The sequence below is a fragment of the Oncorhynchus mykiss genome, chromosome 21 (assembly GCF_013265735.2).
Source record: "Oncorhynchus mykiss isolate Arlee chromosome 21, USDA_OmykA_1.1, whole genome shotgun sequence".
Lineage (NCBI taxonomy): Eukaryota > Metazoa > Chordata > Actinopteri > Salmoniformes > Salmonidae > Oncorhynchus > Oncorhynchus mykiss.
Genome location: NC_048585.1, coordinates 12607179 through 12633018, shown reverse-complemented (window position 1 = coordinate 12633018; position 25840 = coordinate 12607179). Strand labels below are relative to the sequence as shown.

Genomic DNA, 25840 nt, shown 5'->3' with positions numbered 1-25840 from the left:
GCACTCTCTCACACACACGCACTCTCTCACACACACGCACTCTCTCACACACACGCACTCTCTCTCTCACACACACTCTCACACACACACACAGTAATTCCAGCACTCCTCCTACAGTGGAGGGATTTGATCAGGGTTTATATTGTGATGGAGATTAACTCTGAGAACCGAACCTAAAGCAGCAGAGAGAGAATCACAATGTGAGTCACATGAGCGAGCTAGCTCCGTATTACCTCAGTCGTCTTATAGCCGTGCAAAGGCCTCTGCTGAGTTGTGTGTGAGACTTAGTGATTCTCCCCATTTATACAACCTTTTCAATGTCTACTCAGATGTCTCATCATAGTCAATACATTACCAGTAAGGACTGGAATTCAATGTGTCCCTTTTCCTGACCGATGCACTGGTTGGGTTACCTTGGTGACTGTGTGACATGTTGGGTGGTGGTGTGGATTGCCTGGTGTGTGTCGAGTGGTGGTGTGTGGTGGTGTGGATTGCCTGGTGTGTGTCGAGTGGTGGTGGTGGTGTGGATTGCCTGGTGTGTGTCGGGTGGTGTTGGTGTGGATTGCCTGGTGTGTGTCGGGTGGTGGTGGTGTGTATTGCCTGGTGTGTGTCGGCTGGTGGTGGTGTGGGTTGGCTGGTGTGTGTCGGGTGGTGTGTGTGGGTTGGCTGGTGTGTGTCGGGTGGTGTGTGTGGGTTGGCTGGTGTGTGTCGGGTGGTGTGTGTGTGTGTTGCCTGGTGTGTGTGGGGTGGTGGTGAGGTGGGTTGCCTGGTGTGTGTGGGGTGGTGATGGTGTGGGTTGCCTGGTGTGTGTGGGGTGGTGGTAAGGTGGGTTGCCTGGTGTGTGTGGGGTGGTGATGGTGTGGGTTGCCTAAAGATCCTCCCCATTGGAATGAAGGAGAGGAGGACGGCTGGTTCTAGTCCAGGTTCTGTTTCATGTAAAGACATGTCTCAGTTACTTGGCTGGTGACCAAAACACTCTGTGTGTGTGTGTGTGTGTGTGTGTGTGTGTGTGTGTGTGTGAGACTGAGGGGGAAGCCTGGATGATGAAACGCGGGTGTCATCCCCTCTCCCGTCCCAGCCCGTCTCCATAGAGACCTATATCACCCAGCCCGTCTCCATAGAGACCTAGCTCACCCTGCCCGTCTCCATAGAGACCTATCTCACCCTGCCCGTCTCCATAGAGGCCTATCTCACCCTGCCCGTCTCCATAGAGACCTATCTCACCCTGCCCGTCTCCATAGAGACCTATCTCACCCTGCCCGTCTCCATAGAGGCCTATCTCACCCTGCCCGTCTCCATAGAGACCTATCTCACCCTGCCCGTCTCCATAGAGACCTATCTCACCCTGCCCGTCTCCATAGAGACCTATCTCACCCTGCCCGTCTCCATAGAGACCTATCTCACCCTGCCCGTCTCCATAGCGACCTATCTCACCCTGCCATGGCACCAGGATGGGGGAGTGACTGAAACCCTCTGGATGCCTGGCAGCGGGTGGAACTCCCAGATGAAACACTGCTGTCTCGCTCTCTCTCGCTTTCTTTAATTTCTCTCTCTCTCTCATCTTTGAAACACACACACAAACACACACACACACACACAGGCACTCATGTACTCCCACCGTCAGTGGGGACCCTGTTGTCAGACTGTAATACATTTCTCTCTGGAGGAGAGCTGTCCGTGTTTCTGATGAAATCCATCAACTCTTAACACCCTCTCTGCTCTCCTACAGAACACTGTCTCTGTCTGGTTCAACCTCATTTCTCTGACTGATGGTTCTTTTCTACATTTCCACTCAATACATGAACATAATGGCTTATTGTCTTCTGATTGTTCTTGTGATTTGTGTTATGGTGTGTAGACATGATTAATACCAATTCCACAGCTTTTCACTGAGCCAACATTGACTTCAGAGTGTGTGGCTGCGTGTGTACATGTGTGTTGCCTGCTCGCGCAGGCTTCTGTGTGTGTGTGTGTACCACATCCCAGGCCTGGATAAAAACACAGAGAGCAGCATATTAGTGGGGTTTTGTTTATCACTATGGATGTTGTAATGATTATAATCCTCATTAAAATGATGCTAACAGAGACAGGGTGGTGTGTGTGTGTGTGGTGGAGGTATGAACTAACCCCCCCCCCCCCCCCCCCCGGTTTCCTCTCCTTAGACGAGGGACACAAGCCTGGGGAATGTGGGTCATGGTCGGCACCAGCCACTAGGCACCTCACCACTGTGTGTGTTCATTAGGTCCAACCTTCACATGGTTTTTCGTGCTCCATTGATCTCAATTGTGAAACCCACAGTCTTGGGTTCAGTCCAATTTTTGTTAAGCATTTCCTGCTGTAGAATAGGGATGTGATGATAAGCATTTCCTGCTGTAGACCAGGGCTGTTAAGTTTCCTGCTGTAGAATAGGACTGTGATGATAAGCATTTCCTGCTGTAGAATAGGACTGTGATGATAAGCATTTCCTGCTGTAGACTAGTACTGTGATGATAAGCATTTCCCGCTGTAGACGAGGACTGTGATGATAAGCATTTCCTGCTGTAGAATAGGGATGTGATGATAAGCATTTCCTGCTGTAGACCAGGGCTGTGATGATAAGCATTTCCTGCTGTAGATGAGGACTGTGATGATAAGCATTTCCTGCTGTAGAATAGTACTGTGATGATAAGCATTTCCCGCTGTAGACTAGGGCTGTGATGATACAAGTATCGCAATATTTTTTTCCATTGCAAAAATGAAAACACAAAACAGACAACTCTTTGGTTCTTTAAAATCCTGCTGTATGTAACATATTGTGTGCTATGGCTTGGAAAATGTGTCTCTGGATGACAACATAATGATGTTTGTTTCCAACATTAGGGCTGTTCTAAAGAAGTTACATCTGTTTTGTTTCATAGCTACGATACTAAGGAGTACAGTGATACTGGTGTCATTCCAGCCCAACTATAGACTACAGGATGGGAGCCCTCTGATACTCTATCAATACTGGTTAGCGTCTGATGGGCTAGCACCTGGGTAGCGCCTGATGGGCTAGCACCTGGTTAGCGCCTGATGGGCTAGCAACTGGTTAGCGCCTGATGGGCTAGCACCTGGGTAGCGCCTGATGGGCTAGCACCTGGGTAGCGCCTGATGGGCTAGCACCTGGGTAGCGCCTGGTGGGCTAGCACCTGGGTAGCGCCTGGTGGGCTAGCACTGAGGGAACTTTATGCACTTGGCCAGATGATTCTGCATCTTTGTTGCATTCTTCACATATGAATTGGCACAGTATTTGGAAATGTGCACAGCTTTTCCTTCTACAGTAGCTACACGTCAGATAGTGCCCATTGCATTTTCCTGTAAAGATTAAGAAAAAAGGAGTAAAAAATCTAATACAATTCTATGTACAGATAAATAGTTAATATTAGATTAAACAACTCCTTTTGTAAGATAAATGTTTTAAAATGAAACATGTATGGAAACAGGTGAATTAACACTCGGTTAGCAGGCTCAAGCAAGCTAAAACCCACATGGTAGCAAATACTAACTAGCAGAAATTGTTAACAAGTTAGAAATGATTTAAACACACTTTGCTGTAGGCTACTGATTACTAGTTAACAAAAAATGATGTATGTCATATAAAATATATTCATCCCACCCAGTATTGTAATCAAAACTTACCAGAAAGCATTTAGTCCTTGGCTCAGACAGTGTAGTAGTGTGGGCTCAAAAGCATCTCATTAGTGTGCAAGATCTTGAGAATCAGCTGTACATGTGATGGAAGAGTGCACTGCACATGTGATGGAAGAATGCACTGTGCATGCAGAGGGTTGCAATTCCATTGAATTGGGGATAGTTTAACCAAAATATGCCACAACACCTAGAATTGCCTTGTGTAGCCCACAGAAGAAGGTTCACGGTTCTAAACCATCATTTTTGTATGAATTTAAGCAAAATTCCCCAAATTCCAGGGCTTAACTTCCCATGGAAAGTTTCCGACCCTTTGCAACACTACTCACTCACTCACACGTGCACACTCACACACCCTCCCTCTCTCTCGGCCGGCCTGGTTTGAGCTGTGCTTAATAATGTGTGTATTAGCCCTCTGGGAAAGGGATACAGATAATTACAGCCAACTGCTAATGATTTAAATAATGGTGTCTGGGATGATTCTGGGGGATTTTGAAGTGAGATCAATTAGACAAAGTATCAGACGTGTTATCTGTGTCTTGATCTAACACAGCCTGAGGCAGAGACTGCTTTTTGTCTTTCTCAGGGTAGCAGACACTTTCAGTAGGAACCTGCTTTTCTTTCATTAAACCCATCTCCTCTTCTCTCATTCCCCTCACCCCTCCTCACCTCTCCTCTTCTCTCTGTCCCCTCACCTCTTCTCTCATTCCCCTCACCCCTCCTCTCATTCCCCTCACCCCTCCTCTTATCTCTGTCCCCTCTCCTATTCTGTCTCCTCACCTCTCCTCTCATTCCCCTCTCCTCTTCTCTCCGTCCCCTCACCTCTCCTTTTCTCTCCGTCCCCTCACCACTCCTTTTCTCTCATTCCCCTCACCTCTCCTCTTCTCTCATTCCCCTCACCTCTTCTCTTCTCTCCGTCCCCTCACCTCTCCTCTTCTCTCCGTCACCTCTCCTCTTCTCTCCGTCCACTCACCTCTCCTCCTCTCTCCGTCCCCTCACCTCTTCTCTCCGTCCCCTCACCTCACCTCTCCTCACCTCTCCTCTTCTCTCCACCCCCTCTCCTCACCTCTCCTCACCTCTCCTTTTCTCTCCGTCCCCTCTCCTCACCTCTCCTCTTCTCTCCTCACCTCTCACCTCTCCTCTTCTGTCTCCTCACCTCTCCTCTTCTGTCTCCTCACCTCTCCTCTTCTGTCTCCTCACCTCTCCTCTTCTGTCTCCTCACCTCTCCTCTTCTGTCTCCTCACCTCTCCTCTTCTGTCTCCTCACCTCTCCTCTTCTGTCTCCTCACCTCTCCTCTTCTGTCTCCTCACCTCTCCTCTTTCTCCTCCTTGTTTTTTCTTTACCCTCATGATGCCTTCAATCACCTTTTTTCTCTGTTCTCCAGTCTCTTCAGCCCTGTCAGTTCTAGTCTCCAGTTGTGTTCCAGAGGTCTGGTATCATGCTCTGCGTCTGTTCAGCTAGTCTTTACTTCTCTGTTGAATCCCCTAGTAAGGATAGTTGCAGTAAATCCTAGAATGTCCAGAGGAATGAGAGTTCTCTTTCTCCCTGTGCTGGGCTTCCTGGGGCAGCAGAGGAACAATCCCTCAAATGGAGAAACAAAGACAGCCTTGTTAACGTGGTGCTGTGCAGAACTCTGCTCTCTCTGTGTGTTACCTCTCTCCTATTTCTGTCTTGTTCTCTGTGTGTAACCTCTCTCCTATTTCTGTCTCGTTCTCTGTGTGTAACCTCTCTCTATTTCTGTCTCGTTCTCTGTATGTAACCTCTCTCCTATTTCTCTCTTGTTCTCTGTATGTAACCTCTCTCCTATTTCTCTCGTTCTGTGTAACCTCTCTCGTTCTGTGTGCACACTCTTGATTTCTGTTTGCCTTCTCTCTTTCCTCTCCTCTCTCTGTCCACTCATTCTTTCACTCACTTTCTCTCCTCTCGCATTAGGACTAACACACACACACACACACACACACACACACACACACTGTCAGTTTCTTGGACGATTCTCACATACATCAAATATTAATTATGAATAATCCGTATTCATATCCATGCTCACACATGCCTTTCTCAGGAAGAAACAAGGTCACACTCTTATTCCTAGGATGTGTTTAAACGTGTCTGTGTGTTTAGGCACGGCTGTGGTTCTCATGGACTGTTAGCAAACTGTAGGATTAGTTCAGTGTGTGTGTTTGACCTCCCAGCCTCTGACCTCTCTGCCTCCATACCAGCACTTCTGCTCTCGCTCTCTGTCTACCTCTCTCGCTCTCTGTCTACCTCTCTCGCTCTCTGTCTACCTCTCTCTCGCTCTCTGTCTACCTCTCTCTCGCTCTCTGTCTACCTTTCTCTCGCTCTCTGTCTACCTCTCGCGCTCTCTGTCTACCTCTCTCGTTCTCTGTCTACCTCTCTCGTTCTCTGTCTACCTCTCTCGCTCTCTGTCTCTCATAGCCTGTTAGTTTGCTAACAGGCCATGAGAACCACAACCGTGCCTAAACACACAGACACGTTTAAACACATCCTCGCTCTCTGTCTACCTCGCTCTCTTCTTGTCGTAGTCACTGGAATAGAATTATGAACTCTGCACAATGAATAGATTAAAGTTTAATCTGCACATTTTGAATAGGAGGCAGTGAAACTGTTGGTTCAGTGTTTCCCCATTGGAATCCAGTCATAATTACTCTGGCTGGCAGACATATTACATCTCTCAGGGTGGAGCGGAGTGGGAACACACACACACACACACACACACACACACTCGTAGGGGTCTATCTGGGCCAGGTTAATAAAATGGGGGGTTGCTCCACAGTGCAGTTATTAATCATCCTTGCGTGAAGCGAGAGAAGGCCATACACCAGAGAAAATTACATTTGCGTAACGCAGCCTTTTAATCAGTGTGTGTGTGTGTGTGCGCGCGTGCGTGCGTGCGTGCACGCGCGCTAGGGGTGTAACTGTTCACCAGACCCACAGTTTGATATGTATTGTTGTTCTGGAGTTTGTTTCGGTACAGTGGAAGTGAAATGCCTACAGTTACTGTAGTTATTTCTGGTTTATTTAAGTGTTGGTCTTCCTGATTACAGATGTGATCTTTAGTCCTGTAAGGCCTGGTGACATCACCACCAGGAATAACAACACTTTGGATTCTCTTACATCAGAACTCACCATTACTCATCAACCACTCTGACATGCAGTATGTGTGTGAAATCGATATGTAAACTTGGCTCAGACATTGTTTAGGTCTGTGTGCTGTTTTCTTCCCAAGACAAGAAGGTGCTGACTTGTGTGACATAAAGGGGTTGTGTCTGTAGCACGGTACTTGTCCTCTCCCACTCTGGGGGGGTCATGTGATGAGCTGTCACTGTTAAGTAGCTCTCTGTGACCCTGGAGGTCCATCTGTCTGGAGTAAACGCAACACAAATGAAAAACAACTTTGGCTTTAGCTTGTGTCATGTCTTTACTATCATTAAACTGAAGACATAGTTTTCATCTGTAATTAGTATTACGCGATCAACTGATTAATCATGTAAATGTAATTAACTAGGAAGTCGCGGCATCAAGGAAAAATATTCAGATTACAAAGTTATCATTTCCTAAAATAACTTTTCAGATATTTTATCTGATCAATTAGTCTTCTGATTAATGAATGATTTACTTTACCTCACGTTAGTCTCATTCCAAACGTCGTAAATTGTTGGTTATCTGCACAAACCCAGTCTTCACTATGAGTCATCCATACATCAGTTGTCTTAAATCATTTATTTATTACTAACTAAGTAATTCACAGAAATGCATAAACAGACAAACAAACAAACAAACAAACAAACAAACAAGGTAAATGTAATGATAGGAGGATGTGCCCTAGTGGGCTAAACTGGCATGGCGGCTTGTTAGACAAAAGGAGAAGTGGGGGTTGACTAAGTCATTACAGAGTGATAATTATAACATTTGAAATACTAATCCTTTACACATGAACGCTCACTCATTCGGGAACAATTGCAATTAATATATATATTTACGCTCAGTGTGTCGTCTTGATCGCTGGTGAAAAGTTTTTCTTTTGTAGAATTGTCCTCTCTCTCTCTGTCTTGGTTATAGTGGAGAGTTCAGAGTGACATTCATTTGTTTCGTTATAGAGTGGATGTTTCGGCGGTTGTCGTTCTTCGCGTTCAATGATACCGAATTCCTAGCTGCAGACTAGTAATTAATTTCAAAGACTTGTTCTTATTCTGTCGGTATCGATAGTCTAAGAGTTTAACCACGTGGGATGGTTAAAAGATTCAGCAATGGTCTGCAACCTTTGGCCTCCCCCAATGGAGAAAAACATGATGATCATTTCTCAAAGTTGGGTTTTGTTTGTAATGACAGAGAAAAGGGCTGTCCCAGGATGTCTGACCCTAATTGGGCTCAGGGGCGGTCCCAGGAGGCCTGACCCTAATTGGGCTCAGGGGCGGTCCAGGATGTCTGACCCTAACTGGGCTCAGGGGAGGTCCTCTGATTTAGTTCAAATCAAAAGGGAATTGTATTTTTCTTCATTGAACAGTCCAAAATCATATTACACAATTATACAAACAGTATCATCCTCACTCATTCATCTTATACAACAATTAGATGTAAACCTCATATCTGAGGCTATTATATAAACAGGATTCTTCACCGATCTTTTATACTTTCTCCGGAACATGAAAGTTCTGTGAGGTAGAAGGATTTACTCTCTCTATACTGTGTGTCCATGAGGAGATCCTCAGGGATTTACGACGTCTCTCTGACCACAGCAACCTAGTTGAAGGAGGAAAGGGGGAGGCAGGGAGAGGGGGATGGGGCTTGCTATACCCAAAGAGGCCCACATCATGACACTTGCTACTATAGAGCGGGTACTACCTATTTGCTGTGTGTGAGCGGACGAAATTCATAACATCGCTTGAGCTATTTCATGAGGTGCTGAAACCCTCTATTCTTCACAGCCACTGACAATGGGTGCACATCCTCCACTATTAAACACATCCTCTACTATAAAACACATCCTCTACTATAAAACACATCCTCTACTATAAAACACATCCACTACTATAAAACACATCCTCTACTATAAAACACATCCACTACTATAAAACACATCCACTACTATAAAACACATCCTCTACTATAAAACACATCCACTACTATAAAACACATCCACTACTATAAAACACATCCACTACTATAAAACACATCCACTACTATAAAACACATCCACTACTATAAGACACATCCACCACTATAAAACACATCCTCTACTATAAAACACATCCTCTACTATAAAACACATCCTCTACTATAAAACACATCCACTACTATAAAACACATCCTCTACTATAAAACACATCCACTACTATAAAACACATCCACTACTATAAAACACATCCTCTACTATAAAACACATCCACTACTATAAAACACATCCACTACTATAAAACACATCCTCTACTATAAAACACATCCACTACTATAAAACACATCCACTACTATAAAACACATCCTCTACTATAAAACACATCCTCTACTATAAAACACATCCACTACTATAAAACACATCCTCTACTATTAAACACATCCTCTACTATTAAACACATCCTCTACTATAAAACACATCCTCTACTATAAAACACATCCTCTACTATAAAACACATCCTCTACTATAAAACACATCCTCTACTATAAAACACATCCACTACTATAAAACACATCCTCTACTATTAAACACATCCTCTACTATTAAACACATCCTCTACTATAAAACACATCCTCTACTATAAAACACATCCTCTACTATAAAACACATCCTCTACTATTAAACACATCCTCTACTATTAAACACATCCTCTACTATTAAACACATCCTCTACTATAAAACACATCCTCTACTATAAAACACATCCTCTACTATAAAACACATCCTCTACTATAAAACACATCCACTACTATAAAACACATCCTCTACTATTAAACACATCCTCTACTATTAAACACATCCTCTACTATAAAACACATCCTCTACTATAAAACACATCCTCTACTATAAAACACATCCTCTACTATTAAACACATCCTCTACTATTAAACACATCCTCTACTATTAAACACATCCTCTACTATAAAACACATCCTCTACTATAAAACACATCCTCTACTATAAAACACATCCTCTACTATAAAACACATCCTCTACTATAAAACACATCCTCTACTATAAAACACATCCTCTACTATAAAACACATCCTCTACTATAAAACACATCCTCTACTATAAAACACATCCTCTACTATAAAACACATCCACTACTATAAAACACATCCTCTACTATTAAACACATCCTCTACTATAAAACACATCCTCTACTATAAAACACATCCTCTACTATTAAACACATCCTCTACTATAAAACACATCCTCTACTATAAAACACATCCTCTACTATAAAACACATCCTCTACTATAAAACACATCCTCTACTATAAAACACATCCACTACTATAAAACACATCCTCTACTATTAAACACATCCTCTACTATAAAACACATCCTCCACTATAAAACACATCCTCTACTATAAAACACATCCTCTACTATTAAACACATCCTCTACTATAAAACACATCCTCCACTATAAAACACATCCTCTACTATAAAACACATCCTCTACTATTAAACACATCCTCTACTATAAAACACATCCTCTACTATAAAACACATCCTCTACTATAAAACACATCCTCTACTATAAAACACATCCTCTACTATTAAACACATCCTCTACTATAAAACACATCCACTACTATTAAACACATCCTCTACTATAAAACACATCCTCTACTATAAAACACATCCTCTACTATAAAACACATCCTCTACAATAAAACACATCCTCTACTATAAAACACATCCTCTACTATTAAACACATCCTCTACTATAAAACACATCCTCTACTATAAAACACATCCTCCACCTCCACTCTGTATAGAATGTGATTATCCTGGCGTAGGCTCTCTATAGGCTCTCTATAGAATGTGATTATCCTGGCGTAGGCTCTCTATAGGCTCTCTATAGAATGTGATTATCCTGGCGTAGGCTCCATATGGATTGAGATCAAAGGGGATACTGAGAACAGACCCCAGAACATTCCCTGCTCGGCTAACTTCTCCTTCACAACCCTGACTGGGAGTCCTGGTCTGGCTCCATTGGGAATGGATCTGGGAATGGTTTGTGATGACAGACAGGTTGTTCCATGTCATTTCAACAAGCCATGACCCCCACCATGTCAGATTGTTCTGAAATCCTTTGTTAGAAACAGATGAGATGTTTGCCTGAGTTACACCAGGAATGCACAATCCCTCAATCAGTGCTCAGACTGTCCGCAATAGGCTGAGAGGCTGAACTGAGGGCTTTTAGGCCTGTTGTAAGGCAGGTCCTCACCAGACATCACTGGCAACAACGTCGCCTATGGGCACAAACCCACCGTCGCTGGACCAGACAGGACTGGCAAAAAGTGCTCCGTCATGGTCTGGGGCAGTGTCACAGCATCATTGGACTGAGCTTGTTGTCATTGCAGGCAATCTCAACGTTGTGCGTTACAGGGAAGACATCCTCCTCCCTCATGTGGTACCCTTCCTGCAGGCTCATCCTGACATGACCCTCCAGCATGACAATGCCACCAGCCATACTGCTCGTTCTGTGCGTGATTTCCTGCAAGTCAGGAATGTCAGTGTTCTGCCATGGCCAGCAAAGAGCCCGGATCTCAATCCCATTGAGCACGTCTGGGACCTGTTGGATCGGAGGGTCAGGGCTAGGGCCATTTCCCCCCAGAAATGTCTGGGACCTGTTGGATCGGAGGGTCGGGCTAGGGCCATTTCCCCCCAGAAATGTCTGGGACCTGTTGGATCGGAGGGTCAGTGCTAGGGCCATTTCCCCCCAGAAGTGTCTGGGACCTGTTGGATCGGAGGGTCAGGGCTAGGACCATTTCCCCCCATAAGTGTCTGGGACCTGTTGGCTCGGAGGGTCAGGGCTAGGGCCATTCCCCCCAGAAGTGTCTGGGACCTGTTGGATCGGAGGGTCAGGGCTAGGGCCATTTCCCCCCAGAAGTGTCCGGGAACTTGCAGGTGCCTTGGTGGAAGAGTGGGATAAACATCTCACAGCAAGAACTGGCAAATCTGGTGCAGTCCATGAGGAGATGCACTGCAGTACTTAATGCAGCTGGTGGCCACACCAGATACTGACTGTTACTTTTGATTTTGTCCCCCCCCCCCCCCCCCCCCCCCCCCCCCCCTTTTGTTCAGGGACACATTATTCCATTTCTGTTAGTCACATGTCTGTGGAACTTGTTCAGTTTATGTCTGTTGTTGAATCTTATGTTCATACAAATATTTACACATGTTAAGTTTGCTGAAAATAAACTCAGATGACAGTGAGAGGACTTTTATTTTATTTTTTGCTGATTTTATGAATCCTAGAAATTAAAATTACCAAATTGGAGATCAAATTATATTTCAACAAAATGTTTCAGGAATGGTAATCATATCTGTTTGTAACAACAGAACATTCTGAGATGGTGTGTGTCGATATCCTCTTAATTTAGTTTTTTGAGGTGGAACGACCGTATAAGGTGGGGGGAAACCGGACCAAACTGGTTTCTTTACAGGAAGAGTAATCACTTTAACCTTTGTGTGTGTGTTGATTGGAAGCAGCTGTCTCTCACACATTACAGGACATTGGAGGTTAACAGCAGGGCAACGGGGCTAATTACCTCGGCACAGAGAGGATATAGTATAGCTTTACACAGTAGTCAATCATAGAGTAACACTGACAGACTGGACACACACACACACACACAGTATGTTGAACACACACACACACACACTGTATGTTGACGACACAGATCTCTTGAGATTGCGTGAGTTCTTAGATAAGTGAAACTTCCATGACTCTAGTTGAAATGTCATCCTCAGTGAGATGTATACACAGGTCTACCACGCTAATCAATAGACTTACCTGTCCTACCATGAGTCAAGGAGGAGATGGAGCCATCAACCCAGTTGAGGTGCCTGACAAATCTGAGAGAACCACATTTGGAGCAAAAAGTTCATTCGTACCTCCCCCAAACGCAATGTGTCCATAGAAACCTTCTGTAGGATTGTTGAAAATGATGTAGGTGACCTACTGAAAGACAAACAGAAACACAAATCCTATGATAACCTGAGTAGAGACGAGAGAATGGCTCTTAAGGACTTAGTCAGATCCTTCCATTATCATGAACAGAATGTGACGGAGGAGGAATTTGTATACAAAACAAATGTGACTGTGTGAATGAATGTCGCTGACAACTATCTAAAGGTGGCTTCTATCGTAAACTGAATTGTGACCCAACCCTAGAATTCCAGCATAAATCTCATCCACAGTGGAAAGCTGTTTGGAATCAGGACAAATCAAACAAGAAGAAGCTGAATTTCTATGTGTGAAATTTCCTAAGTTACCAACTTTCTATACAGTTGCTAAATTACACAAACAAGTGTCTCCTCCCCCAGGTATTTTTATTTATTTTTTTTATTTTACCTTTATTTAACCAGGCAAGTCAGTTAAGAACAAATTCTTATTTTCAATGACGGCCTGGGAACAGTGGGTTAACTGCCTGTTCAGGGGCAGAACGACAGATTTGTACCTTGTCAGCTCAGGGGTTTGAACTCACAACCTTCCGGTTACTAGTCCAACGCTCTAACCACTAGGCTACCCTGCCGCCCCTGTGTCTCGTCCCCCGGGTAGACCCAGTGTCTCGTCCCCCGGGTAGACCCAGTGTCTCGTCCCCCGGGTAGACCCAGTGTCTCGTCCCCCGGGTAGACCCAGTGTCTCGTCCCCCGGGTAGACCCAGTGTCTCGTCCCCCGGGTAGACCCAGTGTCTCGTCCCCCGGGTAGACCCAGTGTCTCGTCCCCCGGGTAGACCCAGTGTCTCCTCCCCCGGGGAGACCCAGTGTCTCCTCCCCCGGGGAGACCCATTGTAGCAGCAATCGACTCTGTGACATCCAACATTTCTACATTTGTGGATTACCACATTAAACCGATGGTTGAGAATCTCCCATCTTCTGTCAGACACTAGTCACATGACCTCATTGATAGAGGGTTTAGGAAGGATACCAGAGGGCACTCTGCTGGACACTTTTGATGTGGAGAGCTTGTACACTAACATCCCACACACTGGAGGCTTGCAGGCGCTGCAGCATGTCCTACAGCAGAGAGACTCCACTTGCTCCATCTAATGATTGCATCTTACAACTTACTGAACTGGTATTATCCCATAACTACTTTGTCTTTGAGTCAGACCTTTTCCTTCAAATTTGGGGTGTAGCCATGGGCTCCCCCTTTTCCCCCAACTATGCAAACCTGTATGTGGGACAATTTTAAGAAGCACTCCTTTATAAAACGGAGACACACCCCTTACTTTATAAAATAGTCCTATGGAAGAGATACATAGATGTCTTTGTGTTCTGGGAAGGAAGTCCGCGGGAGCTAAATTAATTCCAAACTCTACTAAACGAGAGCTCTGAATACCTCAAATTCACCATGCAGACTGATGAGAGAAAAATAAACTACCTGGACTTATGGATCATCAAAAAGTGATGCATTACACACAGACTTATACACAAAGCCCACAGATCGCAATACCCTGCTACATGGGGGTAAAGGTCAAAAGAAAAAGAATGTTCTACCATACAGCCAGTCATGCAGGGTTAAACCAATCTGTGGCCATCAGACAGATTTTGACAGCAAAGCTAAAAAAAAAAGACCAATTCAAAATGAGGCTACAAGGACTCAACTCTTGATGCTGCCATGATTAAAATATCTCAAAAACCAAGAGAGGAATGACTAAAAACTCAACCAAAGAAGAAAAACAACACAACCGTCTTTTGCACTAAGTACACCAAGGGTTCAGTGGAAATGAAAGCAATCCTGATAAAGCACTGGCATATTCTGCAATCAGACAACAAAAATCACACACCTCTTCAAGGAACCCCCACTGGTGGTCTATAAGTGTGGTCGCAATATTAGAGATAGTTTGGTGAGATCTGACCTGCCCCCTGAGCCCACTCAGACACTCTTGGAGATAGTTTGGTGAGATCTGACATGCCCCCTGAGCCCACTCAGACACTCTTGGAGACAGTTTGGTGAGATCTGACATGCCCACTCAGACACTCTTGGAGACAGTTTGGTGAGATCTGACCTGCCCCCTGAGCCCACTCAGACACTCTTGGAGACAGTTTGGTGAGATCTGACCTGCCCCCTGAGCCCACTCAGACACTCTTGGAGACAGTTTGGTGAGATCTGACATGCCCCCTGAGCCCACTCAGACACTCTTGGAGACAGTTTGGTGAGATCTGACCTGCCCCCTGAGCCCACTCAGACACTCTTGGAGACAGTTTGGTGAGATCTGACATGCCCCCTGAGCCCACTCAGACACTCTTGGAGACAGTTTGGTGAGATCTGACATGCCCCCTGAGCCCACTCAGACACTCTTGGAGACAGTTTGGTGAGATCTGACATGCCCCCTGAGCCCACTCAGACACTCTTGGAGACAGTTTGGTGAGATCTGACATGCCCCCTGAGCCCACTCAGACACTCTTGGAGACAGTTTGGTGAGATCTGACATGCCCCCTGAGCCCACTCAGACACTCTTGGAGACAGTTTGGTGAGATCTGACATGCCCCCTGAGCCCACTCAGACACTCTTGGAGACAGTTTGGTGAGATCTGACATGCCCCATGAGCCCACTCAGACACTCTTGACACCTATTCCAAATGGGAACAACAAACGTGGCTCATGAGCACAGTGCAATCAATAGCACTATAAAACGTATTTCTTCGGACACCCGAAGGTTGAAAGATCCCTGTGAGGGGATAATCTCATACAAGACCACGGTAATAATCCATCTCATCACCTGTTCATGTGGAAAAGCCTACGTAGGACAAACGAAAAGACAATTAAAAAAACGCATAGCTGGACCCTGCAGCTCAATCGGGTGTAAGAACATTGACTATCCAGTAGCAGCTCACTTTGTTGAAGCTAACCATTCAATCTCCTCCCTCAAATACACAGGCATTGAGCATGTTGCTCTACCAAGGAGAGGAGGTAACATGGAGATCCTACTACCACAAAGAGAGGGTTACTGGATATCCTGTCTTTAAACATTGACCCTACTGGTCTGAATATTGACTTTGATCTCAGGCCGTTCTTAGGAACAAATCTTATAAATCGATATTCTTTCTACAGTTTATCAGCGAACACCTACTATGTTCCCCCTGTTGATGATGCTCATTATACATTAAGGTTGAACCAAAATATGACATGTAACAAATCTGAAATTAAATACGTAACAATTATGTGAAATTGAGTTAAACAATAATGTATGTTGATGCTAATTCGATGTACAATATTCCATTATGTTTCTATATAATAACAATAGCATAATATATAGCATATTTTTATGTACAGTTTCACCCCTCACTATTGTCATTGGTTGCACCAAACACACTGTTCGTCTACTTAACCTGGTTCAAGTGTTGGTGACATTACCTTGAGAGGCACGGCGATGCTGAAACGTTGGTAAATACCAGTAAACTGCTGGGAGTTCATACATGGAGTCTGCAACTTCCTTTACTTTGATAGTTCATAGTTTATTTGCCTTTAGTCAGCACCTCCACACAAACACATTTTCCTGGGTGTGCGCCAGCTCATGTTTTTACACACACACAAACACAGACACACACACACACACACTGTAGGTTGAAGACACACACACAGAAACCAATAGGCCGAATCTCTGAAACCCACAACCCCAATCTCCCCAAACCCCAGTCAGTCAGACGGTCACATTGCGATATGAGAAACCACATCACATGGTTTATATGACTTATATTATGACAAAACATTTTCTGCTGTGTGTGTTCTTTTGGTGTTGTGTGGGCTAAGCAGCCGAGAGAGAAGGTTTTGTCCAGAGTTGTGAAAGAGGAATCAAATGTTCAGCCTTGTGCTGATGAAGGAACACACACCCTGATGAGTAACAGTCGTCACGCAGCGCCTCACAACACTCTGAGTGCTGACAATAACAACTAATGCAGCCCCATCAGGTGACACACACAGTGCAATGCTGTGCAGGCATCTTAGGAGACCTCTCCCCATAGCGCTGATGACATGTGAGGGGCGGGGAGGGGATGCAGGGGGGGGGGGGGGGGGGGGGGGGGGGGTGCAGGGAGTTCATGGGAAAGTTACCCATCTCTAATCTGGAACTGGACTCCAACAATCACAAAGACCCAGTGAGAGCTGCAACTGTGGTGTCTAGCTCTACTATTTCATCACAACAAAGACCCAGTGAGAGCTGCCACTGTGGTGTCTAGCTCTACTATTTCATCATAACAAAGACCCAGTGAGAGCTGCCACTGTGGTGTCTAGCTCTACTATTTCAGCATATCAAAGACCCAGTAAGAGCTGCCACTGTGGTGTCTAGCTCTACTATTTCATCACAACAAAGACCCAGTGAGAGCTGCCACTGTGGTGTCTAGCTCTACTATTTCAGCATATCAAAGACCCAGTAAGAGCTGCCGCTGTGGTGTCTAGCTCTACTATTTCAGCATATCAAAGACCCAGTAAGAGCTGCCACTGTGGTGTCTAGCTCTACTATTTCATCATAACAAAGACCCAGTGAGAGCTGCCACTGTGGTGTCTAGCTCTACTATGTCCCTCATAATGGTTTCTCAGAGAGCTTACTTCACTTGGGCTTTTGTGAGGAGACTGGAGGGCAGAGCCTGAGTCCCAGTTTGTGTTGATTCTCACTCTGTCCCTCTGTTCTGTCATGAAACATTGTTATGCACTCATTAATACTGTAGACCATCATCATTGTGGTGGTCTGAGCTCTAACACCATGTATAGAGCTTTTAGGACTGTTTCGTTTCTTCAAAAGCCTTCAAGACTGAGTCAGAGCTGTTTTGCTGTGTGTCTGTTTGATCCACGTAGAAGTTGCCCTTTGTCACAGGTCCAAAATCAGCTTAGCTTCCTTAACTTCTGTTAGGAGGAAAAATACCAACTGACCTTAAGTCAGTGTGTAAATGTAACTTCATTCTCCTCATGGGCTTAAGTGTCCTGACAAGCCCCAGAACTCACTGAGATATTATCACGTTGTTCCCACAGAGGTATTTCAGGAACGGACTGAAGTCATATCTGGGTTGCCTTGGGTAAGAACACACTGTCTTACTAATACAGAACAGAAGAGAGGAGAACAGGACAGTGGAACAGAGGAGTAGAACAGAACATTGTGTTTCTCCGTTGAGCTGTTCCTGTTGGGCTGGTACTGGCAGAACATCAGGTGTGCCTTCTACCTAATCCCCTGAGAGAGAACTTAAGGCAGGCAGTGTTGGTATATTGTAAATGTCTTCATGGTTTGCATCAGTGCCTGGGGAGGAGCCATCAAATCAAATGTTATTTGTCACATACACATGGTTAGCAGATGTTAATGGTCACATACACATGGTTAGCAGATGTTAATGGTCCCATACACATGGTGAGCAGATGTTAATGGTCACATACACATGGTGAGCAGATGTTAATGGTCCCATACACATGGTGAGCAGATGTTAATGGTCACATACACATGGTGAGCAGATGTTAATGGACACATACACATGGCGAGCAGATGTTAATGGTCACATACACAGGGTGAGCAGATGTTAATGGTCACATACACATGGTTAGCAGATGTTAATGGACACATACACATGGTGAGCAGATGTTAATGGTCACATACACATGGTTAGCAGATGTTATTGGTCACATACACATGGTTAGCAGATGTTATTGGTCACATACACATGGTTAGCAGATGTTAATGGTCACATACACATGGTGAGCAGATGTTAATGGTCACATACACATGGTTAGCAGATGTTAATGGACACATACACATGGTGAGCAGATGTTAATGGTCACATACACATGGTTAGCAGATGTTATTGGTCACATACACATGGTTAGCAGATGTTAATGGTCACATACACATGGTGAGCAGATGTTAATGGTCACATACACATGGTGAGCAGATGTTAATGGACACATACACATGGTGAGCAGATGTTAATGGTCACATACACATGGTGAGCAGATGTTAATGGTCACAGACACATGGTTAGCAGATGTTATTGGTCACATACACATGGTTAGCAGATGTTAATGGTCACATACACATGGTGAGCAGATGTTATTGGTCACATGCACATGGTGAGCAGATGTTATTGGTCACATACACATGGTGAGCAGATGTTATTGGTCACATACACATGGTGAGCAGATGTTATTGGTCACATACACATGGTTAGCAGATGTTAATGGTCACATACACATGGTGAGCAGATGTTAATGGGCACATACACATGGTAAGCAGATGTTATTGGTCACATACACATGGTGAGCAGATGTTATTGGTCACATGCACATGGTGAGCAGATGTTATTGGTCACAGACACATGGTGAGCAGATGTTAATGGTCACAGACACATGGTGAGCAGATGTTAATGGTCACAGACACATGGTGAGCAGATGTTAATGGTCACATACACATGGTGAGCAGATGTTAATGGTCACATACACATGGTGAGCAGATGTTAATGGTCACATACACATGGTGAGCAGATGTTAATGGTCACATACACATGGTGAGCAGATGTTAATGGTCACATACACATGGTGAGCAGATGTTAATGGTCACATACACATGGTGAGCAGATGTTAATGGTCACATACACATGGTGAGCAGATGTTAATGGTCACATACACATGGTTAGCAGATGTTAATGGGCACATACACATGGTGAGCAGATGTTAATGGGCACATACACATGGTGAGCAGATGTTAATGGTCACATACACATGGTGAGCAGATGTTAATGGTCACATACACATGGTGAGCAGATGTTAATGGTCACATACACATGGTTAGCAGATGTTAATGGTCACATACACATGGTGAGCAGATGTTAATGGTCACATACACATGGTTAGCAGATGTTATTGGTCACATACACATGGTTAGCAGATGTTAATGGTCACATACACATGGTTAGCAGATGTTATTGGTCACATACACATGGTTAGCAGATGTTAATGGTCACATACACATGGTGAGCAGATGTTAATGGTCACATACACATGGTGAGCAGATGTTAATGGACACATACACATGGTGAGCAGATGTTAATGGTCACATACACATGGTGAGCAGATGTTAATGGTCACAGACACATGGTTAGCAGATGTTAATGGACACATACACATGGTTAGCAGATGTTAATGGTCACATACACATGGTGAGCAGATGTTAATGGTCACATACACATGGTGAGCAGATGTTAATGGACACATACACATGGTGAGCAGATGTTAATGGTCACATACACATGGTGAGCAGATGTTAATGGTCACAGACACATGGTTAGCAGATGTTAATGGTCACATACACATGGTTAGCAGATGTTAATGGTCACATACACATGGTTAGCAGATGTTAATGGGCACATACACATGGTGAGCAGATGTTAATGGTCACGTACACATGGTGAGCAGATGTTAATGGTCACGTACACATGGTGAGCAGATGTTAATGGTCACGTACACATGGTGAGCAGATGTTAATGTGAGTGTAGCGAAATGCTTGTGCTTCTAGATCCCACCGTGCAGTAATATCTAACAAGTAATATAACCTAATAACTACCTTATAACCACAAGTGTAAAGGAATGATTAAGAATATGTACATATAAATATATGGATGAGCGATGGCCGAACGACATAGGCAAGATGCAGTAGATGGTGTAAAGTACAGTATATACATATGAGATGAGTAATGTAGGGTATGTAAACATTATATAAAGTGCCAACCCAGACAGGAAGACCACGTCAGTGACTCAGGTGACGCACCCCTCCCAGAGATCATGGTGGTGTTGTGGTCTGATTTTTAGCACTTCATTTAACATGTTTCTACTGAGGATGTTGCTTTGTTCTCTGGGTCAGAAGGAATGGGTCGGATAGTGTTCCCTCTGGGTCACAAAGTTTTTGGTTAGGTTTCACAAGAACCCACCCAAAAGTTTTGGAAAAAAGTTTGTGAATCGTTGTGAGTTTTTGCAAAGAGGAGCTTCTCTGCCCCCATGCTGAGGGCGTACCCGTAATGCAACAGGACACCTTTGTTACCTTGGCACTGTGCCACTCCTCTCAACCTCTCTTCGAATCCCTTTGATTCCAGGAGAGTTTGACTACCGAAAACCTGTAGGCAGGGATGAAAGGATGAGGGGAGGAGAGAAGAGGAGTTTGCCTGCAAAGCGAATGCTGCAAACGCTTCTTTCTTTTGAAAAAAAAAACTACTTGTTTTATCGGCCGTGTCAAATTCACTGATCCACATCTCAACATCTGAGGGGAGTTTGGGGAGCGGGTGAATTGATTTTCCCTCCTTTATATTTAGTGGGAAGGATGAGGATGAATAACAATGAAAGAATGGAAGGTAGGAACGCTGAAGTAGAACTGAATAACTTAGTGCTAAAAAATATAAAAAATAATTCTGAGGATGTTATTAAACGTTGTTAACCTTAATGTCTTCATGTTTATTTCATGTCTTATTAGCTGTTGAAACGTCCCCTCAGGCCTGTCTGTGATGACTAAGTTACAAAGCCACAGAAAGACTAATAGAATGGAATGATTAAGATTAGGAACTAATTATATATTTTCCCCTTATCTGTATATTTCTATCTCTCTCTTCTCTCACTCCTTCCTTCCTCTTCTTCTATCTCTCTCTTCTCCCCCTCTCACTCCTTCCTTCCTCTTCTTCTATTTCTCTCTTCTCCCCCTCTCACTCCTTCCTCTTCTTCTATCTCTCTCTTCTCTCACTCCTTCCTTCCTCTTCTTCTATCTCTCTCTTCTCCCCCTCTCACTCCTTCCTTCCTCTTCTTCTATCTCTCTCTTCTCCCCCTCTCACTCCTTCCTTCCTCTTCTTCTATTTCTCTCTTCTCCCCCTCTCACTCCTTCCTTCCTCTTCTTCTATCTCTCTCTTCTCCCCCTCTCACTCCTTCCTTCCTCTTCTTCTATCTCTCTCTTCTCCCCCTCTCACTCCTTCCTTCCTTCCTCTTCTTCTATCTCTCTCTTCTCCCCCTCTCACTCCTTCCTTCCTCTTCTTCTATCTCTCTCTTCTCCCCCTCTCACTCCTTCCTTCCTCTTCTTCTATCTCTCTCTTCTCCCCCTCTCACTCCTTCTTTCCTCTTCTTCTATCTCTCTCTTCTCCCCCTCTCACTCCTTCCTTCCTCTTCTTCTATCTCTCTCTTCTCCCCCTCTCACTCCTTCCTTCCTTCCTCTTCTTCTATCTCTCTCTTCTCCCCCTCTCACTCCTTCTTTCCTCTTCTTCTATCTCTCTCTTCTCCCTCTCACTCCTTCCTTCCTTCCTCTTCTTCTATCTCTCTCTTCTCCCCCTCTCACTCCTTCCTTCCTTCCTCTTCTTCGATCTCTCTCTTCTCCCCCTCTCACTCCTTCTTTCCTCTTCTTCTATCTCTCTTCTCCCCCTCTCACTCCTTCCTTCCTCTTCTTCTATCTCTCTCTTCTCCCCCTCTCACTCCTTCCTTCCTCTTCTTCTATCTCTTCTCCCCCTCTCACTCCTTCCTTCCTCTTCTTCTATCTCTCTCTTCTCCCCCTCTCGCTCTCTTTCTTTCTTTACCAAGTTACAAAGAGACATAAAGAGTAACAGAATAATTTTTCTCTTCCTCTCCTCCAGAGATGGCGTGGCGGTGGGTCCTGGCTGCCATCTTGGCGACGTCGTCTCTCTCCCTCCTCGGCTCCGCCTACGATGAGTTCACCTCCGACACCCTCATCAATAACGTAGTCCAGGACCCAATCACCAGCCGGCTGTACGTGGGCACGGTCAATGCCCTCTACCAACTGGACCAATCCCTGCACCCCGAGGCACACACCAGAACAGGACCCGAACTGGACAACCGCCAGTGTACCCCGCCCGTGACTTCCTGTGAGGAAGCAGTGGAGACAGACAACCATAACAAACTGCTCCTCATCCATCCATCCAAAGACACCTTGATAGTGTGTGGGAGTCTGTACAGAGGAATCTGTTCTCTGAGGAACCTGTCTAATGTGGAGCAGCTGCTGTACTTCAGCGATACGAAAGGAGAGAAGTCGTACGTGGCCAGTGCTGAGGAGAGTGTGTCGGTAGTAGGGGTCATGTCTTACTACTTCAACAAGGACAAGGGGAACTTCACCGTCTTCCTGGTAGGTGGACGAACCGCTCCGTGATATATCACAGTAATAATAATGTCATTTAGCAGACACTTTTAGTCAAAGCGACTTGTATAAATGTTTTACATATTGGGTGGTCCCAGGAATCAAACCCACTATCCTGGTGGTGCAATCGCAATGCTGTTGTCGTATTGGGAATTAAAATTGTAAAGGTACTAGATAATTGAATTTCCCATGTTCTGTTCCCTCGGTCTCGTCCTAGGTGTGTAAAGGTTATGTCAGCCATGACTGCACCAAGCTGAACCATGTTGTATTTACTTCCTGGTCACCATGGTAACTTGTATTTGCCCCTCTCTGTTCTCTTCAGGTGGCTAAGGGCTACGGCAGCCATGACAGCACCAAGCTGATCAGCACCCGTATCCTCCAGGTCCACAGTGACTGGGTGTTGTTCGAAAGCATCATCGAGGCCTCGGCCGTCCAGTCCAACCCCTTCACGCTGCGCTACCTCCATGACTTCAGACACGTCTTCAAGGTGAGAGAGACGGAGAAAATCCTTCTACACACACAGCAGTGTGAAACATCCCCTCAGGGCTGTGAATACAACGCCAGAAAGAGACTGAAAGATGAATAATGATTCATGGAACTCATTCTCTTCTATCTCATTCTTTCTCTCTCCTCTATTTCCATCTCTCGTCTTCCAGGACGAGGGCTTTGTCTACTTCCTGTTCTCCAGAACCCTGGGCGCCCAGGATTCAGGAACCAAGAACTTCACCTTTATCTCCAGGATGTGTGAGAACGACCACAACTACTACTCGTACACAGAGCTCCAGCTGAACTGCAGCGCGGGGAACAAGTACAACAAGGTTCAGGCAGCCTACGTGACCCTCCCAGGAGAAGCCCTGGCCAAGAATATGAGCTCCTCTGGCTGGTACGGACCGGTTGGAGCCCAGGATAAGGTATCTATTTATTTTCCCCTTCTAACAATTTAAACTTAATCCACTAACCAGTTCAATTCTATACCCCAATTCAATGATAAAACCCCTAATAGAATTGCCCTAAGGGGACAAATAGTTGTTTGAATAAGATTGAATCCCACAAATGAGTTTGGACAGATAAAGCGGCATTTCACCTTTACTTAAGGAGGCAAGTCTGAACCGTGAGAACAGTGAGTTAGGAACAGTGAGTTAGGAACAGTGAGTTAGGAACAGTGAGTTAGGAACAGTGAGTTAGGAATAGTGAGTTAGGAACAGTGAGTTAGGAACAGTGAGTTAGGAACAGTGAGGTAGGAACAGTGAGGTAGGAACAGTGAGGTAGGAACAGTGAGGTAGGAACAGTGAGTCAGGAACAGTGAGTCAGGAACAGTGAGTCAGGAACAGTGAGTCAGGAACAGTGAGTCAGGAACAGTGAGTCAGGAACAGTGAGTCAGGAACAGTGAGTCAAGAACAGTGAGTTAAGAACAGTGACTGGTGTTTTCCTGTCAGGTTGTGTTTGTGGTGTTCAGCTCGGACGACGACAGCACCAGCTCGGCAGTGTGTATGTACCCACTGAGGGCCATCAACCAGAGACTGGTGGAGATCATAGGAGCCTGCTACAGCACCAAGGGACAAATAAACAACAAGTCTGCTGTCTACTCACCATACTCCTCCAAGTCAGACGAGCTGTGTAAAATTGAAAATGAGGTTTGTAGCCTTACCAGTCCCTCCAGTCAAGGGCAGTCGTACTGTATGTCCTCTCGTATGGAGAGCGAGAATGTACGTGCTGTCAGTTTTGAAGCAATTGATGGTTTTCTAGTTTACCTTGACGTTATGGTCGTTGCTCTTCTACAGGATGTAGATAGGATGTAGATATAATGGATTAACTGCTACATTATCACTTCTACCTACTAGTGAGATAATGTATCTGACATTGATTCCTTCCCTCTTCAGAAGGGCATGGTGACCAATCAAAAGTGTGGTGCTGAGTTCCTGCCCTCCCCGCTGGCCAGCAGGGCAGAGTTCGCCCTGGCAACCGACCCTGTTTTCACCAAGAAGGGCCTGATGACCGCTGTGGCCGTCGCTGTGGAAACAGAGCACGCCGTTGCCTTCCTGGGGACTACTTTAGGAGAGGTACTAGCTAACAGTGATGAACATTCCAAGTCTTTTCGTTGAGCCCGGTCTTTTGGCTCCCAATCAGATCTTTGATCAGTAATTCTTACAAACGGATGAAAAACCATGAACAATATGACATCTAAAGCCTAAAGGGTTGCCTTCCATTATGTCAAATTGTGACATGAGTTCAATTCAATAGTTTACGTGACATTTTTTTTCACCTTTGCAAAAACAATTAACTGAACTCCAGATAATGTTTGAGTTACCATCTTCAGAGAGTGTTTATCTAACTGAACTCCAGATAATGGTTAAATTACCATCTTCAGAGAATGTTTCTCTAACTGAACTCCAGATAATGGTTGTCTTGAGCTCAAACGGCAGGAGTCACAGGGAGCCAATCAGGGAGACAAATTAAAAGCTCTTTCACAGATGAGATTCAGTTCTCGACGTTCCCCCAAAACAGATTGTGGTAGCTAGCAGTGACAGATAATCTGTTGACCTGTCACTACTAGCTACCACCTTACTGTTGACCTGTCACTACTAGCTACCACCTTACTGTTGACCTGTCACTACTAGCTACCACCTTACTGTTGACCTGTCACTACTAGCTACCACCTTACTGTTAACCTGTCACTGCTAGCTACCACCTTACTGTTGACCTGTCACTACTAGGTACCACCTTACTGTTGACCTGTCACTACTAGCTACCACCTTACTGTTAACCTGTCACTACTAGCTACCACCTTACTGTTGACCTGTCACTACTAGCTACCACCTTACTGTTGACCTGTCACTACTAGGTACCACCTTACTGTT

The 25840-nt window shown here is 44.8% G+C and overlaps 1 protein-coding gene across 1 annotated transcript in view; it reads left to right on the top strand.

Moving 5' to 3' along the window:
* LOC110490697 (plexin-B2) overlaps nt 1-25840 on the top strand; it is a 171824-nt gene that overhangs the window by 96731 nt on the left and 49253 nt on the right. Inside the window, exons 2-6 of the mRNA XM_036956929.1 lie at nt 22465-22970; nt 23305-23469; nt 23639-23893; nt 24419-24616; nt 24863-25042. Of these exons, the coding sequence (XP_036812824.1) occupies nt 22467-22970; nt 23305-23469; nt 23639-23893; nt 24419-24616; nt 24863-25042 (1302 nt within the window). The 5' untranslated portion in view covers nt 22465-22466. The remainder of the gene's footprint in view (nt 1-22464; nt 22971-23304; nt 23470-23638; nt 23894-24418; nt 24617-24862; nt 25043-25840) is intronic.